Source organism: Cynoglossus semilaevis, chromosome 9, assembly GCF_000523025.1.
Source record: "Cynoglossus semilaevis isolate Cse_v1.0 chromosome 9, Cse_v1.0, whole genome shotgun sequence".
Lineage (NCBI taxonomy): Eukaryota > Metazoa > Chordata > Actinopteri > Pleuronectiformes > Cynoglossidae > Cynoglossus > Cynoglossus semilaevis.
In genome coordinates this window covers 5,955,721-5,979,553 of record NC_024315.1, presented here as the reverse complement: position 1 = coordinate 5,979,553, position 23,833 = coordinate 5,955,721, and the positions used below count along the sequence as shown (strand labels likewise).

General features: G+C 40.0%; 1 protein-coding gene across 2 annotated transcripts; it reads left to right on the top strand.

The window, feature by feature from the left end:
- Positions 1–967: 967 nt before the first annotated feature.
- Positions 968–23,382, top strand: evi5l (ecotropic viral integration site 5 like). 2 transcript variants are annotated; one of them, XM_008316754.3, is made up of 20 exons: positions 968–1,521; positions 9,897–10,265; positions 10,957–11,146; positions 11,818–12,042; positions 12,800–12,874; positions 13,120–13,245; positions 13,528–13,671; positions 14,072–14,161; positions 14,656–14,753; positions 15,036–15,096; positions 15,230–15,283; positions 15,960–15,992; positions 16,729–16,869; positions 17,641–17,757; positions 18,209–18,349; positions 18,438–18,602; positions 19,072–19,218; positions 19,349–19,444; positions 20,009–20,104; positions 21,665–23,382. In XM_008316754.3, the coding sequence occupies exons 2-20, from the start codon at positions 10,024–10,026 to the stop codon at positions 21,983–21,985; spliced, it is 2,562 nt and encodes an 853-aa protein (XP_008314976.1). In that variant the 5' UTR covers positions 968–1,521; positions 9,897–10,023; the 3' UTR covers positions 21,986–23,382. The 2 variants fall into 2 exon arrangements, with proteins under 2 accessions (XP_008314976.1, XP_008314977.1); XM_008316755.3 differs by lacking the exon at positions 15,960–15,992 and having other exon boundaries at positions 969–1,521.
- The last annotated feature ends 451 nt before the right edge of the window (positions 23,383–23,833 follow it).

Genomic DNA, 23,833 nt, shown 5'->3' with positions numbered 1-23,833 from the left:
ACGGTGGCGTGTTGATGTTGTTACACTAGTATAAATAAATAAAAATAAAATGTGAGATGAAAATATTTTATTACCAATAATCTAAACGTTATTCTATCATGTTCCTTCGCCGGATATGTAGCCTTTTCAGTATGAACAATGTTTTACTCATATTTACTATCTTCTGCACCTGATATCAGTTTTTGATGTTGTTTGCATTTTTCTGTTGTTCTAGTTTTTTCGTACTCACGTTTAAAGTTCAGGTCAGGTGATACAAAACAAGAAATGTTTAGCGTAGGTGATGTTGCCAATATTTGGAGAAACGACACTCCATTATATAACATAGTAAAAATAGTAATATGGTATTTGCAATGTTTCATATAAACGTGAAAACGAATGATCTTACACCAGTAAAACTGTGCATGAAGACAATTTAATCTTGGGGTGCTTAAGAAACAGCTTAGCTATTAAGAAAAAGGCCAGTACTTTTGTCTTTCTCTTGTAGTGACCTCAAGATAGGACGTAGTACGAGTGATTCATCAAAAGAACACCTGATGCATTAATCATTGAAGAATCTAATCAATACCTCAAGCCCTCATCACATTGAGCATCTGAAAGTTTCTGTTCCTCCCTTTCCTTTGGCTCTGAACAATCAATGGAATGGATGGAAGGTTTATTTATATGTAGCATTAGTATAACAAATATGTACATTTAGATTTTAAAACGTTTTTAAAATTATTCTAAGAGGTAAAAAAAAGGGTATTGCATGTTTTAATTATCTTTTTAATTTCTTCTAGGCTAGGGGTAATACTATTTTATTTTTAAGAAGTATTCCGTTTGGATCTCAATCTACTGGTATTTTATACATATATTCATAATAAGAATAAGAATAAGAATAAGAATAAGAATAAGAATAAGAATAAGAATAAGAATAAGAATAATATAAGATTTTGATCGCCACCAAATCACACCTGCTGGTTCCGCCTTCTCGCAGAATAAAGCTTTATTCTTACTGGTTTTCTGTGTTGTGCTGCTACTCGAAGACAAAAATGTCGTAGTTCTTGGTACGCCATTGGTAGATGACATGTCAATTATCTCTATTCTGTTATCTGATTGGCGAGTCGTAGGCCGTGCTCAGCAGAAAGCATAGAAACGCCATTCTGTGAGATCTCCTCCCAACTGATGCGGCTATCCGTAGCTTTCCTCTTATATCCCTGGTAAATGGCAGGCTACAGGTCGCGGCTGTCATGGTCATAACAGCGGACATCTGCTGAAACCTTGTTTTCCTGGACCCCTGGTTTCGCTACCTTTTTAAGCATTTCCTGCTTACTAGGTCTCGGTTCGGGAGCAGCGGTGCGGTTCGACGCGGTGCTGGTTTCCCGGTTGAACGGTGGCAGGAGGATGGCGCTGCATCTCTGTGCTTGTGCTCAGTCTATTAACATTTTAATGAGCTGCTAAACAACACGTTTGACATTTACCGCAGACGAGGCAGAGTCGGAGCCTTCAACAACACGCCGCTCCGATTATGGGAAAGGAGTCCAGGTAAGCCTTTTTGCGTGCCTTCGTTCGTTTGTTTATGCGAGAGGTTTATTTTTAGAGATGGAATTTAAATGTGTCTATTTGTGAAGCGTTTCCCGGTGATTGGAGCTCAATCGTAACCCGCGGCTTCACAGGTCTTGCTACATTCATGTCAGTGGTAAATTCCAACGGAGACACGGCCTTTTCATTTATTCTTATTCTCACGAAAGCAACGTGCTACTGCTATTGCTGTCGTTGCTGCTGGCACTGTTTCGTCCGCATCCAGTACTCATTCCCCATGCCATTACCAAACCGTCACTATGTTGTGTATCATTTGTTGCCACATACAAGAAGGGGGTGATGTGTCATTTTGGTCACACACGTTTATCCATCCATCCTAGCATCCATCCCCCCGAGCCCGAAGTCGACTGCAGAGCACGCAGGCCTATGGCTCACCAGTCATAGTCCTTAGGTCAGGTCTGACCGAGATAACGAGCTGTCATGTTGGAATATGCTAGTCAATAGGATTAAATAAGATACTCATGTATGGGAGGGATTACGGGAGTCTTAGCCATCTCTCACACACCACTGTCTTTATGTGGTGGATTGGTGGATGCAGGCTAGCGGCAATGTTTGTGTGTTGTAACCTCTAGTCATCTACGGTGATAAACATAGACTTTTAAAGGATCATTAATCACATTAAGGACACAACTCGAGAGATTTGATTATATTTTTGACTAATTTGATGAGGTTGTGAATTGTCGTTAGGGTATTACTGAGGTGGAACATCAACCAAATAAGAGTTTAGTGTTAAAACAAGGTTTTAGTTGATCTCTTGAGTTTAGTGTTAAAACAAGGTTTTAGTCTCTCAATGTAATGAATGTTTGTACACAGCCCTAACAAGACCAGCTGGAGAAAAACATCTGTTTTTGTTCTCATTATCAACAAAGTCAACATTCATCGAGTTATTGAAAACATTCAAAACCTTAAGCAAGCAAAGGCATGTGACTGACATAAGAAAGTCAGTAGGGTAACTTTATGAAAATGTGTCCTTGTGATTATGCTCCTTCCTCCTGCCTGGTGCAGCTCGGCAAAGTTTACATGGTGATACATTCTTCCATACTCCATAGTTCAAGTTGTAAATGTGTTGTAAAACCACTCAGACTTCCACCAAAATCCACACACTAACATACTGACTGACTGATTTGTAATGTTGCTTTTTCATCTTATAATACAATATTTCCAAAGGTACCCTTAGATAGATACTTTATTGATCCCTAGCTGGGAAATTACAGAAAACAAGACAGAGTCCTCCTTGATGCGTTTGCCCCTTACAGGGCAGCCATGGTTCAACAGATGTCATCTAGATAGCCTGTACTGGAGACATTGCATTATGGGACAATAAATGGACAGCAATAAATCAGTGGTTCACAACATTGTATTGATCCTAAACTGTTGTAGTATTCATGCATGACCAACACATCGTATTGGTAAATCAAAGTACTGGGTACCAACGGTACTGTAAACCTGAAGATCTAGTACTGAATACTGTCAGAGTAAGACGAGTGTCTGCTTAGAATGTAGGCCATAGACATATAATTTTTACCTCCCAAGTGAGATAAAATGTAGGGAACTGACATAGTTATTGTACTGTGACGTTAAAGGATTAAGAATCCCACTGTCACCAAATGAGCTCCCACTGGAATTACAGGGGTTGGTGTGGGGAGGAAGAAAGACAGAGAGGTATAATGGAGTATTTCATTATTTTCTTCTTTTCACTGTAACTATGGCTTAAATTCCTCACGACTAAAGGCATGCGCCACAGAATAATGGATCCATCAGATTTTTATTTCAGATACAATATAAATGCCTCCAGGCCTAGGTCTGAAACCACTGTGCCGTCAAGAAAACGGGTATCGGATTCTCACTTCCTGCAGGTGACCTTGTTTTAGGTACTGCAGCCTTGAAACTTCTTTATCTGATCTGTGCAAAGGACTACACACACACTTTGTGTGACATGGGAGAACGCCCCATTGGTTTCAGCTAACCTTATCTTTAGCATACATTATTCTACTTCTACCACTGTAGGTTTTGAAAAGCAACGGAGAGAGAATATGTAGAGTGTCCATCTTTCCTACTTTAGATGAGTCCATTACTATAGCTCATCAATAAAACAGTTGCTGTTGCACCAGCTGATACTGTTACATCAGTATCAGCTGTTCTTACACACCTATTTGTCTGTGTGCAGCTGTGTGGTTATGTTGTTTAGGGAGAAACATTTAGGCTCAAATGATCACATTTTGAAAGCTCTCTAGATTTCAGGTTTAAGCCATCCGGGTCATGGCCTGCTGCTGCTGCAATTTCTTTCTGTAGCTAAAGAAACACCAAAAGTCGATTTGTTAGAGTTCACTTTAAAGACTGGATCGTGCTAATAGTAGTAAGACATATGGGACGGTTTCAGTGCAAGAGCCAAGAACTTTAATTTCAGCAAAATTGAACAAGTTTATATATTTAGGCCTTTGGGCTCACATGCGAGGTTTCTGAAAAGTGTCTGGTCGCTGCAAACAATAGTCACTTAATGGCTGTGTGCAGTGAGTGAGATGACTGATGACCTAGGCGGACGGCTTTGGGTTTTGTGCCGACCTATACACTGTGTTGCATGTCATTTTTATTGCTGACATATGGAAACAGTGGGCAGTTCGATGACCAGGTTTCCACGGGTCAAGCTCCCCGTGCCTGCAGCACGTCCCCCTCCCCTCCCTATTGTTCTTGTGAGCCTCAAATGTTCACCCTGAATCTGCAGAAACCTTGTATTTGTTTGCTAACCAAATTCTGATTGTCAGGCGTGTTACACTGAGACTGTGGTCACATGATATGTTAACAATATTTGTTTAACAAATCCTTAAAACGATTAGTTATGCTATTTGATTTGCTCAAGTATGAATTACCGTGTATATTTTTACATTAAAACAGAATGTGTTTTATGCTAACACCGACCCACTGTCTGTTACCTTTGGGATTTAGAGATATAAAAACTGGATCCTTCTATTAAAATCAGCATTTCTTTGATATCCCTCTGGCTGATTTCTCCTCCATCCCTTCTGAGTGAACCTGTTTCGTGGTAATAACAACAACGGTGTATCAAATGCTTTGACTCATGTTCATTGTTTGTTGCAGCACTCCCATGTAATAACCGGATGATGCACTGCAGCAGGGAAACATGGTCTTCATTATGTTAACATAATAATCATCAGTGGTTGTGTCCCTATGGCTGCACCCTGTTTGTTTGTGGATGTTTTTCCTGTAATGATTGGTGTTCCAGTTGTAGGTTGTTAGGTAAAGCACTGAGAAGCTGGAGGCAGAAAAAAATAAAACAGAATTGTTAGGTTGTCATACAGTTGTTAGGTAAAGCACTGAGAAGCTGGCGGCAGAAAAAAAATAAAACTGTTATTAGGTTGTTAGGTTGTCATACTGACAGCTACAGCAACATTTCATCTGACTGTGATGCATACTCTTTAGAAAAGTAATTGGGAATTAAATATTGAGAGCAGAGTAAGTTCGTTATCACAGAGCTTGGCCTCTGAGTGTGTCAGGCCCTCACCCAGGGTCAATGTCAAGTCCTCATTGGACAAAACTCAGAAAGCATCTGCCGCAGGTCACACACACATTACATTCAGTAATTGCATCTCAATAATTTACACTCTGCAGCCTGTGCATGAGAGTTGTTCAAAGAGCAGAATGGCATCACTGTAGTCTGATGTTGTTTTCAAGCTAATGAGTAAAACATTCCCCCAACGGAGAGGCATGAACATTCGTCATCGGTGCAGAGTCTGTCAAAGTCACTAAAGAATAATCCAGCAGCAGCTGTCATGTGTAGTAATCTTTTACCCACGAGAATAATAACCAATAACGCTACACTGTAATACTGCAACAAAATATGCAAACATACTGTAGTACCGTAATTCTACCTATAGTTATTTATAGTACTTTAAAATATTTGTTGTTGTTTTTTTATTTGTTTGTTTGATCCACAACTCAGAGTGGACGTTGAAGTTGTCAGTTGACCCTTTTAAAAAGTAAAGAACTCAAGTAAATGTATTTTGCGGTACTTGCTGACAAACTGTGGAATCATTTAAAAGCTAGCTCCCACTGTACAACAATTGATTGGTTTGTACTTTACACATCAAGACCCATTTGCTCTGTGTGGAGTGTGTTTAACCTGTCAATATGTCAGCTTTACTGTATTGACAACTGCTTTTTGCACTGCTATTATGGCTGCTGATAGCCGTGTTTCCACTGCTGTAAGTAGTAGCAGAAGGAACTCTAGTTTTCAGGACATGTCGCCCTGATTGGTTGAAGGACTTGTACAATTAAAAACACAATCAACAATGATTGTTTACTGTTATAAAACTTTAAATAACAATATAAACACTTTTGACTGATCAAACAATGAGTTAGTTGTCAGACGTTTGTGGATTTTTTGCAAATACTAGATAAACAACTTTTTTTTTTCTTTTTTTTTTTTTTTGTCAGTGGACATTTTGCATCAAAAAAGTCTGTCACAACAACAACGTGTACAGTCGAAACCTGGTGTGGAGATGGAGAGTCTACGTGTCAGCGGCCGAACATGAGCTCTTAAGTTGGAATAACAGAGAGGTTAACTGTTACAGATTAACAAACTGGTTGCCCATGACGAAAGCAAAAATGTGCTCGAGGGCAAGATGCCGAACGCACTGGCAGGAGAAGAGGGAGGGAGATAAGATCAGTTATATTTTCTTGAGGGGTTCTTTTTCATTAAATGATAATCAGTGGTTTTATTACCTTGTTTGGAGCCTTTTTCCCAACACAGTAACTCACAATTTCCTTGGACCAAGTTATGTGAAGGGGAAATGCACGTTTCATCTTTTATTTGGACTTCAGGGATTGAAGCTTGAAGTTTTACTTCAGGATCAGTCAGTTGTACAGTTACACAAATGTACAAAAGCAGCTACAGTATTGAAAGGAGAGCTGGGTTGGGAGCAAAGAGGACATGTTGGTGTCTGAGTTAGTGTTTGTGTGTGTTGGGATGGTAAACGAGAAAACAAAAGCATTGTCTGTTCCAAGACAGTGACAGCTCAGAGAGACAATGCTTCTCTAGGCGGAGATTGGACGCAGTACTACGATTATCTATGTCGGCATACAAAGAATAAACGAATGTAAAAGTGTAAATTTTCCCCCATCTTTCGACAATAGTTTCTCCAGACGATAACATGCTGACAAATGCCCGCATTATTCCCATGTACTACAACAAATACTACAAAGACATAACAATAGTTCCATTACGTGCTAGGCTTCACTTGTGACACATCAGAGGATTACAAAAGAATTCAGCAACTCAATAAACCTGCTGTCATTGTCTACTTCTGTCCTCGTCATCGTCGCCATTGTGTGTTTTTCATGCGTCCAATCCAATTGTACAGGTTTTTATTTCCAGACCGTTTGTGACTTCTGTCAAAGCGTGTTGTGTTTTGCCACTGAAATGTTTTCAAGGTAAAAATTCAGCCATTTTTGTTCTACTCCAAGATGCTAAGATCTTAACTGGTGACACTGATAATTCAGAACCTGAACTTCAAACCTGGGGACTTTTTTCTTATGAAAAACCACAGGCCATGTACTTCACTGTGGTTTCAGTGACTTTAACCTGGACTTTAAGATTGGAGGTCTTGACTCAGAGTTTGTTTTGTTTTGACTAACCTTAACCGTTAACATTAGAGCAACATGAGGAGAGGAAGTAAAATATCTTCTGTTTTTGCATTTAATAAAGCTCCACAGATAAACCTGATCCTATCACTGCCTCAAATGGTAACAAGTTTTCAAAGAAAACGAGTGCATTGAAAAGATGTGCCAACACACTTTGTGTAAATGCATGGAACTTCTGAACATCTTGTGTTCTTCATACAGAATACAATGATCTCATATGACGTTTCCTCCAGCTTTCTTAACTAACCATGTATATTCAACCCCGTGACTGTGAATATGAAGTGGAACATAGAATCTGTAGTAATTGACCAAATGTAGACAACAATGAAAACATCCCCCAACGGCTGCATGTGGCTGATATAATGGTCCTTATTAGTTCTATTGTATACCTTTTATGAAAGATCACAGTATCTGATAATAATGCTAATGTTGTCATAATAGAGCTCAGCTCACGTCACTGCTTGGACGGAGGGAAAAAATGTGACTCACGGAGCAGCTTGTGTTTCTATCTTTTAAATGTTGTTAGGAAAAAGCAGACAGACAATGTCAGTCTTCTAGGAAATGCTGCACTTCTCGCTTAAATTAAATTATCTTCAGTAAGAACCATGCATCAGAAAATCTTTATAAGCTTGTAGTATTGAAAAACATTATAAACAACTCTGTTCTGCCCGTGTCGTTGTACAAATGCGATTGGTCTTGGCTTGTTAATGGCTCTTTTGATCCGCCTGGTCTCTGTCCATGAATGTGCTCCTTGTCTCCTGTCCTTGTCCGTGCAGCGTGCTTCCTCATCAGACTGTTTTTCTTACTCCTCTCCGCTGCTGTATGCTGTCTTACTGCTCTTTTGGTTTTGATGTTTATGTTTGTGACTCAACTCTGTTAATGTAAAGGCTTTAAAATGATTGTCTTCCATCCAATTCATAAAATGAAGTATTTACCTTTTGTTGACTTATTGCTTATTGTTGTCATACCCCCACATTGCAAGACAATTCATAAAATGAAGTATTTACCTTTTTTTTGTTGACTTATTGCTTATTGATGTCATACCCTTACATTGCAAGATATGTTTCTCAAAATATCTTTCATCTGTCAACAGGATAAGATTTTTTTTTAGCTTTTTTTAAATTAGTTTTATTTCTTCAGCACAAGTGGTTTATTCCACCTAGAATATATTAAATATACGCTAAAATCTTCATATACGTGTTTGTATAACAGTGAAAACAATGTCAAATGTTGTGCTGCAGACAGAGGTGCCTGGTATAAACACTATACAAAATTCCCAGTAATACAAAACCGTAGTCACACAAAATGTATCTTTTTTTCACATTTATGTTCCACAGTAAAAACACAGTCAAGAGGAAACAGAAGAAGAATTCATAGCTTTTCTTATTTTCCCAGTGCCTTGAGCGTTTCAACACCGTGTGACTCCTGACGTATCTCCACACTCATTGGCTGTCATGAGGATAACACATATCTTATATCAGTAACTTCCGTTTCTTTGAGTAATGTATTTGTTATGAATCGTTTTCCACTTAATACACACATGGTGGGATGAGGTTTGAGTCTGATGGACACGTGACTCTGGAAATGTGTGAATCTACTCATTTATACTAAATTAAAAAAAACTTATTTTACTTTACTACTATTAATGAGGTGCCATCCTTAATAATAAATTACTTTTATGATACATTTTTGTGCAGTTGTTTGTCAAACCCATCGCTGCAATTGGTGCAAATATTTAATTTGTGATTTAATTCTTGGTGTTTGTGTTATTTGTGAGCACACTAATTTTATTACTATTATTAATTTGGCTGTACAGATTCTAAAATAATTAATGACAGTTTTAAACCTTCGTGCTAATGGTCTTTGGATCTCAGTCCAAGACTTCCTCCAACTGTGCAAAGTGTGGCTCTCACTCCTACGGTCTGTCCTATCAGCACTTACCCTTGGCTGTTGCCAGTAATTTACTGCTGTTGACATTACAGTAATTGTCTATTAACCATAAAAAATACAAGTGTGTGTTTTTTTGTGTATTTGTTATTTTGGTTGTGACGCAGACGTTATGACTCTCCCTGTACGTCACACACCCTCTGCCTTAAAGGTCACTGCAGCACTTTTGTTTCTTTGCGGGGCGTTACTGGGAGCCATCTATCTCCATGTGAACAAACACCTCTCTGTTGTTGTTGTGGAGTGTGACTGTAGTAACAGACCATAATGCTGTTGATATCATGGATGATGTCATTACAGTGACTAAGGGCCACTCCTTTAAGGCAGTTATTTGAGCCAGGGTGGAGAGCAGCATTATTGGCATCTTATTATAGGTTAGAGTATAGTCTCTGGTCCACTCCTTTGGCTGCTTTGCATGCACGTTGACTTCATGATGTTTAGTTCAGGGTTTGAATAAATTGGCATGAATATTTAAACTCTACAATAGTACTAGAATTCTTAAATTTGGTTTGCTAGAAAACATTGTTCTGTATATTAATGTCACCACATTCGTGTTAAAAAAATAAAAATGAATTAAATTAATTAATTATGAAATTATCAACCAATCAAGTATCTGTACACAGTGAGTTTTTTTGTTGGTTTTGCTGACTTTCTTTTTTTGGTCAGTACAGTTTAATCTGGTGTCAGTTGTTTAATTTAGTTTTGTTTCTCTGCAGGTTCAAAGAGCTCTGATCACACTGGCTTAACAGCCAGTCAGGACGGACACGAGAAAGTTTGACTGAGGACAGAGGCCAACTAAGAGACTTTCTTACTCTTGTCACATCCAGCCACATCACCACCAACATGTCTCTACCCAGCAGCAGCCCAGAAAGAGAGGACTCAGTTGGGGCCTTCTCCCATCTCGACTGCTCTTGTTCCCCACCTGGGATGGATGCAGATCCCTCGTCAACGGGCAGCCCGGTGCTCAGCCCAGACTCATCTTCCCATGATGCAGTGTTGTCCGCACCAGCAGCCTCTCCAGCAGACTCAGAGAACCTGAGTCCTGATGAACTGGAGCTGTTGGCCAAACTGGAGGAACAGAACAGGTGAGATAAGGGGCTGCCTGATGGATAGACCTATGTATAGAATGAATGGCATTTTAATTACACACACTGTGTCGATATGTGAGGAGAAAAAGCAGGAGCATTTCTTAAAAAAAAAAAAAAGCACTAAATTTGTCTGGGCCTCAGTCATGATTATTCATGCTTATTTACAGCCACACTGTGATAACTCTGATTGAAGATTATATTAGTTTAACTGGCCTTATATACTGTATGTATGTATAAGTGTGATTTTTTTTTATTATTTGTCAGTGTGCTTGCTTTGCAAATACAGTGCTGACAAAAAGGTTTGCAAAAACTGTGCCATTTACCACAAAGAAAATTCCCTGGGAGTCAGCAAACTAGCTTTGTTCAGAAAAATCGTCAGAACAAAGACTGAAGAAAAGTGTGTGTTGTAATACAGGCTCCATCATGTGTGGAGCACATCACAGTAGACACATTCAGGACAGCCCTTAATGCCAGGTTTTAATAGTTTTAGTTTTGGTGTAAAATATCCAAACTAAAGTAAATGTGAAACATTAGCACTAAAAACATCTCCCGTCTCATTAGAACCCTGTTTCTATTTTAGTTTCTGTGTCTCTCCTAATCCTAGTGTGCTGTCCCCTGGGACCACGTGTCCTTTTCATCCATAATGTTTTTTTAAACTAAACCTTTTCTCAACGGTCTCTTCATGTAGGCTACTGGAGGCGGATTCTAAATCCATGCGCTCCATGAGTGGCTCACGCCGCAACAGCGGTTCCTCACTGGTGTCCAGCTCCTCGGCCTCCTCCAACCTGTCTCACCTGGAGGAGGATACATGGATCCTGTGGGGCCGCATCGTCAACGAGTGGGAGGAGTGGAGACGCAAGAAGGACAAACTCCTAAAGGTGAGCGTGGGCTGGGAACTGTCAATGGATGATGCAAGAAATATACAGCCATAATCAATGATCCTGATCATCTGCGAACTATAGACACATGACTGTTGGCACAGAGTCTGAATGTCTGTCACGAAAAGCAAAATATGGTCCTTAAAAATAGAGTATCGACACACAAGGAAGAAAATGTAATTTTACCGAAGCACCTCCAGCTAAGAATATCCTCTCAATATCCGGCATGCACTCGTGGAGTCTTCGCCTTCAGGTCAGACACACGCTTTTGTCTGGCCTGCCTCACTGAGCACCAGGCATTAAGTAAGCCTTCAGCTGAGACTGACTGACGCAATCGGCAAATGGACTGTGAGTCTTTCGACTTCACCAAAGTTTTGAAAGAAGCTCTCGACTCATTCTACGTCACAGTGCACAGTTACGACTGAAATCCACCAACTCTATGAAGCAAAATTTTCATCAATTGACACTCATTTGTTAGTCACACATAAAAACAGGTGTGAAACACATGTGTCTACCTGCTGTTATTTGCCTAGAAATATACAGTGTTTTGGTGTCATATTTAGAACATTGATTTATCTGGATTAACCATGATTAATCTACAGCTACCCTTTGATTAATCAAATTAAAAATGGCTATATTGTTGAACTCCTAAAACCCCTTTCCTGCCTCAGGAGCTGATCAGGAAGGGTATTCCTCACCATTTCCGAGCCATCGTCTGGCAGCTGCTGGGTAACGCTACTGACATGCCTGTGAAGAACCAGTATTCTGAGCTGCTAAAAATGTCCTCTCCATGTGAGAAGCTCATCCGCAGAGACATCGCTCGCACCTACCCCGAGCATGAGTTTTTCAAAGGTCAAGATAGCCTGGGACAGGAAGTCCTCTTCAATGTCATGAAGGTGAGCAACCTGACAAAGACAGTTAGGCTTTGACTCACCAACGTCGTCTAATCTTCAGTGGATGATGCCTTTAATAAGCCATGAAGAGATGCAGCTGTCGCCGATGTATACCACTGGGTGTTTCATTCACTGTCCAGTTTTACATGGTTTGTTGAACCCAGCTGTGCACATGGTAATAACTGAGTTTAAACTCAGTTTCATGTGTTTCATGTTTGGTGTAACAAGTCTGCTTTACAAACAAATAGCATTCATTATTTGAGTAATAAATTGTGAAATTCCAAAAGAAACTACAAACAAAAATATATATTGTATATATTAAGTATGTTCAGTTTGTACAGATGAGAATATTCGATGCAGGTAGATCACTTTGCCTGGTCTTTGAATAGTACTCTAAAGACAAAATAAGGTTGGTTTAAAGTTTCAAATGTTCTTGTTTTTCAGCATTACACTAAAGAACAATTGATTGAAAAGTCCTTTTACTTCATCCAGTAAAGAGCCTACAGGTGATCTCCACTGCGTCAATGAATAATTCTGTTTGGGTTTCAGTCTTTTCCTTTTCGAAACACAATCCGTTGGCAAACAAGGAAGTGTGTGAACCATCAACAGACTTGTTCGCAGAAAAAGATCAATGACTAATTTCCAAAAGATTCCAGTTTCCTGGCAGCTGTACTATTTAGGACAATAATGGACTTCTGCTTTTGTTATGCTGCAGCCCAGGGTTTTTTATTGAAATGTTTTGGGGTTTTTTTGTCTTCAGGCATATTCACTGGTGGATCGAGAAGTGGGCTACTGCCAGGGCAGCGCGTTCATCGTTGGCTTACTGCTCATGCAGGTAATTATCAGATAAACCCATTAATGTTGAATCACAACCATGTGAGACATTACCTGAATGTCTTCTGTCCGTTGAGATTTCTTTTTGCGTTTAAAAACATTTAGAGACACTTAGTCCAAGCAGGTTTAAGTAGGTGATAATAATCGCTGCGTGGTAATCAGTGTTTAATAAACAATACAGTGTAAGTGCCTATAATTTGTATCTACTAATTTTCAGTACTGACTCACCCATCTAATCTTTCCCAGATGCCTGAGGAGGAGGCGTTCTGTGTGTTTGTGCGTCTGATGCAGGAGTATCGCCTCAGAGAGCTGTTCAAACCCACCATGGCTGAGCTCGGCCTCTGCATCTACCAGTTTGAATATCTGCTCCAGGTAAGAAGGAAAGAATGAGAGACAAAGGTACAAAAGAGGGAGAGTTGTACTGTCACATTTGTCCACTAAGTGGCAGTATATCTAACATTATTAGGTAGGATCTCGATATTGTCATTACACACATTAAAAACACACAGCAGTGGCAGTATATCTAACATTATTAGGTGGGATCTCGATACTGTCGTTACACACATTAAAAACACACAGCAGTACATACATTAATTCATACATACATAAATAAAAACATAAACAAATAAAACTTCCTCTTTTGTTTATTTTCAGGAGCAACTTCCTGAACTCAATGTCCACTTCCGCTCACAGAGTTTCCACACGTCCATGTATGCCTCCTCCTGGTTTCTTACCCTTTTCCTCACCTTCCTCCCCCTGCCTGTTGCTACTCGCATCTTTGATATTTTCATGTATGAGGTAAGTGAGAACTTACAGGTTAGGCCTGGGATGCTGGACCATATATTGTCCCATAAATAAATGCTGATGAACATTGTCAACATTATTTTGAGACTAATCAACCACTAATGTAATGATATTAAAGCATATATGATGTGTAAGTGCAGCCTTTTAAATGCAATAAATTGTTTTTCTCATGAGTATTTTTTTTTTTTTTTACATTTCTTAAATTTCCGATGGTACCTGAATGCTCCTCGCATTTCTTATGCTACCTGAACGCCCCTGTTACTGACACGCCACTCAGTGGAGCCCTAATGATATACATACATATACATATACTTACGGTTATCTTAGCATTTCATACTTGGATACAATGAATTTTCCAGTCCACTTTTATTAACAGTAAAAATCTGACCTGCAGGGTCTAGAGATTATCTTCCGCGTGGGTCTGGCCATCCTACAGTACAACCAGACTGACCTCATTCAACTGGACATGGAAGGAATGTCACAGGTAATGACAGCCATATTGACTGAGCCACATCATCCACTTTATACCTTTATACATATTGTTATTCCTACATTCACATGACGCATCATGAGGTGGTTTTGAATGTACAAAAGTACCTAGTAAGAGAATTTAAAAGAACACAACTGCCACTCTTACATGCCGTGTTTGATTGTTCCATATTTAGCAGCATGTTCCGGCTGCTAAATATGGGCTAAAATAAGAGCAGATGTGTGCGGTGTTGGCATATTGTTACTGAAAACAGAGAATTTCAAAGTCTGGTTATTCTGGATCCATGTTTGTGTATATATATATATATATAGAACATTTACCTGTGTAGTTGAAGAGGCAAGATTAATGCATATAGACTTGTGTAATAACATGATGTAGATTAGACCAACTACACTGTTTTAATCTGCAGCTCTAATAAATCTAAATGAGCGTCTGGCTCAGTCTGCCCTCTCCTAACCTCACGTCTGTTTTTATTCTCTGACTCCCAGCATTTCCAGAAAGTGATTCCACACCAGTTTGACAGCTGCCCCGACAAGCTGATCCTCAGGGCCTATCAGGTCAAATACAACCCCAAGAGGATGAAGAAGTAAGAGTGCTTACAGCTTCACTAACAAGCTGGCGTAGCCTCAACAAGATTGACCTGATTCATCCTAAAATAAGAAAAGTCTTTTTTTATTTCTGTCTGAACCGGAAGCTTTCATAGCAAAGCACCCTGACGTCTGGTGGTGTTGGGTGTCAGGATAATTGATTGGATGTTAGTCAGTAGAGAGAGGGAAACATCAGATAGAATTTTGGTGATTTCTTTCCTTTCTTTTCTTTTTTTGAGTTTGGTCACATCACATCATCAGTCCCTGTTTTTCCTCTCCAGACTTGAAAAGGAGTACACCACCATCAAGAACAAAGAAATGGAGGAGCAGATTGAAATTAAGGTGTGTTTACGTTCTGTGGTGTGAATTGTACGCAGTGGAGACAATTCTGATTTACAGTGATTATTGTAGAAGGAGCAGACTGCTCAGCAAATATCCCTCTCTCTCTCTGTCTCTCTCCCTCTCCCCTACACAGAGGTTACGCACAGAAAACAGGCTGCTGAAGCAGAGGATTGAGACACTGGAGAAGGTAAGAGATGGGCTGGTTTTCCAGGTTATTTAAATGCAAATGTGAGTCTTTTATTAAAGTGACATCAGTTGAATGTAAATCTGCAGAACCGGACTTTAGCTGTGTTTTTTTTTTTTTTAAATCTGTCAAACACTGTCACTGTGAGAAAGCTTTAACCTGCAGGTGTGCACACGTAGATGTGTGTGGTTTTGGTGTAGCTGTTGTTTTGGTAAAGTGACCTTTTTTGAACATTTCTCAGATCAATAGAAGGAATGCTTTTATTATGAGGATTAAGATTTCGTTATGAGTTAGAGATAGAGTTAAAATTGGAGTAGGGATTAAGATTAAGTCTACATCTGTAATGATTAAGAGTTTAGGGAATACATAATGTCTGTGTGATGTCCTCACAACTCAGGAAAAGCAGACGTGTGTGTGTGTGTGTGTCTGTGTGTAAATGCTTGTGATGTTTTTCTTTCTGCTCGTCTTGTGCTTCGTAAAGCTCTGTCATTTTTTATCTTTCTCTGTCTTTTTTCCCTCTTCTTGTCAATCAACTTTTTTGTCTTCTGTGTCACTGAATCTGTTTTTTCTTCTCCTTCAATTCTTTATGGATGTTACTGTGGTTTTCCTTCCTGCTCTTTTCTGTTCTCCTCTCCTCTACTTCTTCACACTCCTCTTCCTCTACTTTGTTGCGTTGTAGGAAAGTGCTGCTCTGGCAGATAGACTGATTCAGGTAGAGTACTCCAAACCACTTTTCTCCTCCTGGCTCCTCCTTTTCTCCTGCACTGCTTCTTCCCACCACCTCTCAGCAGTCACACAGACGTGCATGAAAAGAAAATGTTGACGTCATACATGAGAACGGTCCACAAGAGTGTCATGTCATCCCTTATGTTGGATAATCTCTGCATGTGGCATGTTAAAGTTTATCCACACTAATGTTTTATTACTGTTTTTTTTTTTTAACACTTTATATTAAGATACTCATAACACTTGTTACTGAGCTGCTTGTCCTCCTGTTAATTTGTCAGATGTTGACATTTTATCAGTTGCATACTTAATCTGTGTAATTCTGGTACAATTTGTGTACTTGTCAATGTTACAAAGTTTATTACGAGGTAAGTAACGGCGACATTAGGACCATGAAGTGTTTATTATCAGCTTATAAGTAACGGCGACATTAGGACCATGAACCAAGTGTTTATTATCAGCTTCCTAAAAAACAAACTCAACCCAATTATACAAAAACATCAAAAACTTTTAGCTTTTTAAAAAGTATTCAGGAAAGAATACTATATATTTTGTCAATAATGCTTCATCACTCACTAAACTAAAACTAAACTCCAAGTCCCTACATTTTTATATTTTAAAAAGAAGATGAAAAAATAGTAGAGTATTCAAATCCCTCGTCATGTACCTGAACTCCCAAGTATCACTACAGCGTGATAGTGACCTGACATCTGCTGTTTCAGGGTCAGGTGACGAGGGCACAGGAAGCAGAAGAAAACTACGTGATCAAGCGGGAGCTGGCAGTGGTCAGGCAGCAGTGCAGCACGACCAGCGAGAGCCTGGAGAAAGCACAGGACACCATCAGGGAGCTGCAGCAGCAGCAGGTAAACACACTGCACCACTGTGTGCCACACTGTTATGAACACTTTATTAAACCAAGATATTGAGTTTAAAATATAAAACTGTTATTGAGGTTTATTCTGGGACCAAACAAAAACTGAGAAGAATGTTGTTTATTCAGTATCTGTTATGTTATGTAAAAAAATGTTATTATATGTTATGATGTGATAAGATATGACACGGTACATTATGACATATATGTTTATAGGTTATGTTATATATAGGTTATTATGTACAGCTGTTTTGTGTCATGTTATGGATTGTTAACTCATTGTGTCGTGTCCTGAAATGACCTTCAACTCAACATGTCTGTCTCTCTATGGTTACTACATAACGGTGGTGAAATGACAAGTTAGCTCTCTTTCTGATGCACATTCTCACACGCACTGACTACTTTTCCCTCAGTCTGCTGCTCTCACGCTACATGCACCATCGCAGTCTCACTTTGATGTGGTGACATCAAAATCCACAGTGACTGTGTTCTACATTCTGATATTACTCTGCAGCAAAATCACCTGCCAAAAAATGACACAATATGTGATTCTGAAATATAACTAAAAAAGCAAAGTGTGTTCTGTGTTTTCCGTTCAGTGAAGCCTCAGTAATAAAGCTGTCATGTTGTAGATCTGAGAACCAACCACTAGTCCTGCTGGTCGGGCTAACCAGTCAACACAACGTTTTATAGAAACATGACACTACAACAAATGTAACAGGCATGTCATTAGCACGAACAAATTAGTTTGTGTTTGTTCCAGTACACAGAACAGTTCGTCACCAGTCTGCAGACGGAGCTGGAACAGTCCAGGCTGCGAGAGGCTGAGCTGCTGGGAGCACTGAAGGAAATGCAAGACAAGGTCCTGGTCTTGGAGAAGGTGAGCTTAAGGATAAAAAAAAGAAAACATGAATCAAAGTAGTAGTATCAGTTTTATGGGGGACTTTTGTTAATGATCAGATGTTTCATTTCAGTTTTTTTAAACAAAAAAAAAGTCCTGTATCCACCCACTTCATCACATCAGTTTATGTTCATTCATACAGAAACTTAAATTACACTCAAAATATAATCTTAAGAAAACATAGGAGAAGACGCTAGAAGATGCTATAAAATGTTTTCAATGCATTTGTTATCATTAAATATTATTATTATTATTGTAAACATCAGCATTTGCATTGGTTTTGTACACGAGAAGAACTGCGTTTGTCGCTGATTTTCCAGAGCCACTGCACTTCTAAGGCTATTTTTTATCAGCTGGTGATTCCTGCTCCTGTTGCAGCAGCCGTTAAATCACAACACAATTTAAATCACACAATTTGTTTTCTATCCAGAGGAGCAGTTGTCTGCCTGATGAGAACAACCTGGCTGTCCTGCAGGAGGAGGTGAAGCAGATGAAGCTGAGGGAGCTGGAGACACTGAGCTCCTTCAGAGAGATGCAGGAAACTGTCACCGAGCTCAACCAACGCTGGCAGGTAAAAAGGACAAAAGTGTGTGTGTGTGTGTTCACCTTTCACACATTTACTGCAGAAGGGAATTGAGGCCTGTGCACTGTTTCTGCAGCATCACATGTCTCGAGGCGGCGGGGGCGGCCACTGGAAGGAATCCCCGAAAAAGAACGCCATGAATGAGCTGCAGGACAAGCTGATGACTCTGAGACTGAGGGAGGCTCAGGCCCAGGCTGAGCTACGAGAAGTCAAGCTGAAATCTCTGCAGCTGGACAGCCAGGTCACTGAGGTTCCTCTATAAGTAGTGTGCAATATATTCACGTATTCTCCCTTTATTTGCAGCATTTTTCTTTGCTAGTATTTGAAGTATATTTAGAGAACTGGAAACTCACAGTGAACCACGACAAACTGCAAAAGAAGCTATTTTTAATTGCAGAGCGACTTTTTCCTAGATGCAGGAAATGGGACCAATCTGTGAAATCTTTCAGGGAAGGGACTAAAACACATTCATATTTACACTCTAAAAATATTTAACTTAAAAACTTTGTTTGCTAATGAGCTAACAGTTAGCATGAGCACCAACACATTCATATTTACACTCTAAAAATCATCAATAATGTTTGACCATGATGAATGCAATAAAGGGAGGAGTAAGAATTCCGTTTTTGACTTTGTTTGCTAATGAGCTAACAAGCACTGCCGCTTGTTGCTGCACTAACACTCTCCACCTTTTCCTTTCCCAACTGTAGAACCAGATACACAGTAAGCAGATCGGTCGGCACGAGCAGGAACGCTCGGCACTGCAGGACCGACTCCAGATGCTGACCAATCAGAACAAGGCTCTTCAGACTCAACTCAGCGAGATGAAGAGGAAGCAGACAGAGTCGGACTGCAAGGTGAGAAAAAAAAACATCATTCCAACAGCAACGCTGTCAGCAACACAGACATTGTTTTTCTTTTTTCTTTTTCCTGTTTCTGTCTTTGAACCCCCACCTCCGCCCCTCACTACTGTCATCTCACCCACAGAGTAAAGAGGAGGTGATGGCAGTGAGACTGAGAGAGGCCGACAGCATGGCTGCTGTGGCTGAACTTAGACAGAAGATTGCAGAACTTGAGATACAGGTGTGTTACTGTGCCATTCTATTATCTTTCAACATATTTTTGGAGAAAGGAGTAATTTGTGTTTATCAACATCGTGCATGATTTTCTTACCTGGCCAGTAGGTGGTGCTATATTTTAATTTGTTTCAAGGTTCAAGCATACTGGTACGACATTGTTTTAAAAAAAGAAAAACTTACATGTAGCGCTGGCTATCGCTAAGATCTTGGCACTTCGTACTTCCTATGGGATGTTTCTTTGCCCGATATCAGATTGGGTGCAAAATAGTCATAGATAAACTGTAGCTTTCAGAATAAAAGCATCAAATTTAAAGTGGTCTCCTTGTTGTGTCATTGAAAAACTGAATTCAGTCTTTCAATATTGCATTAACAAGAGCATGGACCGATGTTTCTAATTTAGTGGAAAAACAGTTTAATTTAGTTAAATGTGATGAATTAAACCGTCGTTGTGTTAGTCTTGTCTCTTTTTTTTCTCTAACTGTTGAATTCAAATGTTTCTCTCAGTTCACTGGTTTTTACGTGGACTTTCTCTGTCCCTCAAACTTTCTGTTTCACATTTGTTCTTCAGAAGGAGGAAGGGCTGATCCAGGGCCAGCTCAACCACTCCGACTCCAAACAATACATTAACCAACTGCGGGATCAGATTGCTGAGCTGAAGAATGAGGTTCCCTCACACACGAGCACGCACACACCCCAACAAAATGTTTCCCAACCTTTTTTCAACCACAGCAAATATTTCACATTAGAAAAAAATCCCACGGCTCACACCAAAAAATCTTATCTGTCACTGGGTTACAGCCATTTCTTATTCATTTTAATACAAGGTTAAAACAATAGAGCTGTTTTATCAATAAGAAAGTCATTTAATGTTCTGTTTCTTCTAAAAGATGCTTCAAACAAATCTCAATGTCTTCCTGAATGACGATACAAACTGGGCTCTGATTGATCACGGTGTTTGAAGCCCACTCTGTAGTTAGTTCGAGTGTAAAGTCACCAAGTTCTCACAAGCACAAACTCTGGGGTTTGTTCATTCGGAGAGTAGCTGTGTGTGACCGTGAGTTAGTTTCAGTCACACAGTTTAAACCTTCAAACCAGGAGGAAGGTTCAAATTTCGTTTTCATACGACTCTTGTATGAACTTTCTGTTTGGAACTTTATTTATAAAATAAAAGTTTTTACCGGTTGTACAAAGTAATATAGAAGAAAAAAAGAGAGAAATCAGACGTCTGTTCAAACAGCAGCGAGTTAAGAGACCAGAGGACACTGTCACAACATTTCCATTGGTTAACCACCACCACCCCCCCGTTTCCCCCACCTCTCTGCTCGCTGTCCGACTTTGTGCAGAAAAACCGAAACCTCTGAGATTTGTCATGACTAACTGTGCATCAAGACTTGCATGCAAAAGGCCGAGGTTTGGAGTATGTGCGAGGCAGGAGCAACCACCAAAACATGACTGATGAAACTGAAACATGCAAAGACACCGGCTCCAAATATGACTCTGGTTTTATTGTTATGTCTTTCTGTTGGGTGATGGGGAAATTACTCTGATTTGATTCTAGAGACCACATTTCCTGGGTACACGCACACACACTCTACATAAATGATGAACAGGATACAGATTAGTAGCTTTGCTTTTTTTTCTGAACCCAACATTTGGTTTTTGGTGTCTTTTTTTTCTTATTCACTTGTCTGGGATTGTATTCTCATAGCAAACAGTAAAATGTGAAACGTTATCTTCAGTTGATGAGGCCAACGAGACAGAACGGTATTTGACATTTTATTAAAGGCTGTTTTGATACAATCAACAAAAAAATCCTATAATGTTAGCAGTATAAACGTTAGCATTGACTCTTTATTAGTAAAAAAAAAAAAATCCTGAAAAATGTTATTTTTAGGTGTTTTAGTTTTTCTTTTAAATTAGTGAACAAAATTTTGAATTTGCTATTTAAAGGGCCAGTCTTACTCCTTATATATTTATATTCATAATTCTGCATGTCATTGAAGTTAAAGTTAAATCCTTTGAACCATCCTGAACTAAGGATTGCCCATTTCTCTTGATTAATCGTGTTCATTTATCGTGTTTACTTCACAGCCACCCTTGATTAACCAGATTAAACATTTGAATGCTGTTTGACAGCTCTGGTAATAACAATGAACAAAAGAAAAGAGTCACTCACATCCTGTGAGTTCCAAGTTAAACCAACCTCTGCTTTCTCTGCCCTCAGATTCGTCAGTTACGAGGACAGAAGTCGGCCTCCAGCTCCGGCGTCACCGGCGGCGGAGGTCTCACTTCCAACTACCCAGACCTCTGCCTGGCGAGTCCCGCCTCCGCAGAGGTCGACTACCTGAGCTCTGACGACGACCTCCTTCACAGCCCGCTGCCTCCCAGCGCCCTCTACCCCGCCCTGTCCACTCAGTGTCACCAGTCCGCCCGCCTGGACAGCGAGGGCAGCACGGACAGTGAGGCAGACGAACGCATGCGGACACACCCGGACCCGCAGCAGCTGTACGGCAGCATGGTGTGTGCAGAGGGGCTGGACAACTGAGGCGCGGAGGAGGCGACCAAGAAGACACTGTGGGATTTGTTTGGACGTGAAGACAGTCTGAAGACAGATATGTACAGGACAGGACAGGACAGGACAGGACTGCTGCTGAAAACTGGATCTGTATTAACCAATCCCCCCCCCAACTCCACTCCCCCTCCCCTTAGCTTTTCCACTATTTCAAGTACTTGATGCAAACACAGTGGCATCGATGGACCTCCTTTCATCATCACTATGTGTAGCCTGGTTCACCAGAACGTCCACACCCTGTCAAAGACCTACTGTAGATCCCGTCCTCCTATCCATGCATAACTGTGCAAGACAATACATATCCATCCCAACATACGTAGACACTGAGACTGCTGCAGATCAACCACGGGACCTGATTCTGTGACCGTGAGGAGCAGGAAAAAAAAAAAAAAAAAGATCTTTGCCTGAAACCTAATAATTAGACTTCTAACTGCTCTGTGTTCCCGGTCTTCACCTGATCTGTTGACCGCTGAATACACGGTCACCATTTTACTTTGTCTCTGTATGGCTTTCTGTAGAAGGAAACATTTCATCTTCACTGCCTTAGGGAACACAGGTGACGTGTTGAGGATACAAAGATAATTTCAGAGAAGGAAAAAAAAAAAAGTCAGTATAACCCACAGAAAGGGAAGGGACACATTCAAATATTGCCAAATTGTTTCCTTTAAATTATTTATACTGTACGTTGTAATTTATTTTTATTTTTTTACATATCTGTATGATACTCGTAGGAGCGTAGAGATATCGACAGAGGCCAAACTTTCTACAGCGTTCTTTGTGCCAATTGTTATGCCGTCGACTGCAGGTTTTTGGGTGACACTGGATATTTCATGATTTTTTAAAATGTGCTGCTATGATTTAAGTTTTCATTTTTTGTTGTTTATTTTTCCGTCTTTTTCTGAAGTCATTACAAGTGCTTTTGATTTATCCCCGGTTGAAACCACGTTAGCCTTTAATCGGTACTGTGTGAGTTCCGAGGAACAGACTTTTCTTTGAGCCTGAGAAGAAAACAAACAGGGCGAGGAACAGGAACGTTTCATGCGCCACGTCAGCGGATCGCAAACCTTTTCTACAGCATGACACTTCTGTAGAGAGGACTGCAGTCAAACTTCCACCCCCGCCCCACATGTTGAGACATTCACAGCCATCGCTTCAAGTTTCTACTCATCTTTATTTAAAACACTCCTACAAAACTCCTGTTCTTATTGAACCATGGAAATAATGTTGTGATCCTGGGCCGGGGCGAGGGGAGGGGCGCCGGCCCCACTTTGGTAACCACTCCATTATGGGAACTTTCTGCCCCTACTGTCATGATAGCTGTTTAAATGACAAAAAAGAAAAAAGAAAAATCATATGATCACATGATCATACACTGGGTGAGTTTTGTTATTGGTTGATAAAGTGCTTACATCAGACAGTATAACTTCTTATTTTCTCCTCCGCTGCTGGTTTCTGCTCACATATTCCCCCCTGGACAGGCTGCAGTTTTGACCATTTGTTCACTGATCAACACTAAGCGAACTAAAGACGCACATTTTTTTTTTTGCTTTCAGCACAGAATTGTGCTCTGATAACCAGTTGTTATGAAACATTGGCCACAAACTGCACTCAGTCACTCAGTGGCCGGACGCCTCGGTCAGTCCATTCTGAATATCTAACACAAACAGTCGAGGTGAAAAATGTCCACTTTGGTTAGACAATAGTTCACTATGAGAGAGAATGAATGTAGGTGTGTCGTGAAGAAGGCTGTCGTCATGAACGGACGGTGTGTGTCGTTGAGTGAGAAAATATAGTCAGATGGTTGAAGGTAACACAGATGAT

Bases quoted from the DNA above. Each gene is read 5' to 3' on its own strand.
- evi5l (XM_008316754.3), top strand. From the start codon at position 10,024: ATGTCTCTACCCAGCAGCAGCCCAGAAAGAGAGGACTCAGTTGGGGCC. The intron at 12,875-13,119 runs GTAATTATCAGA...AATCTTTCCCAG, and splicing joins TTGGCTTACTGCTCATGCAG to ATGCCTGAGGAGGAGGCGTT. The intron at 15,284-15,959 runs GTAAGAGATGGG...GTTGCGTTGTAG, and splicing joins GGATTGAGACACTGGAGAAG to GAAAGTGCTGCTCTGGCAGA.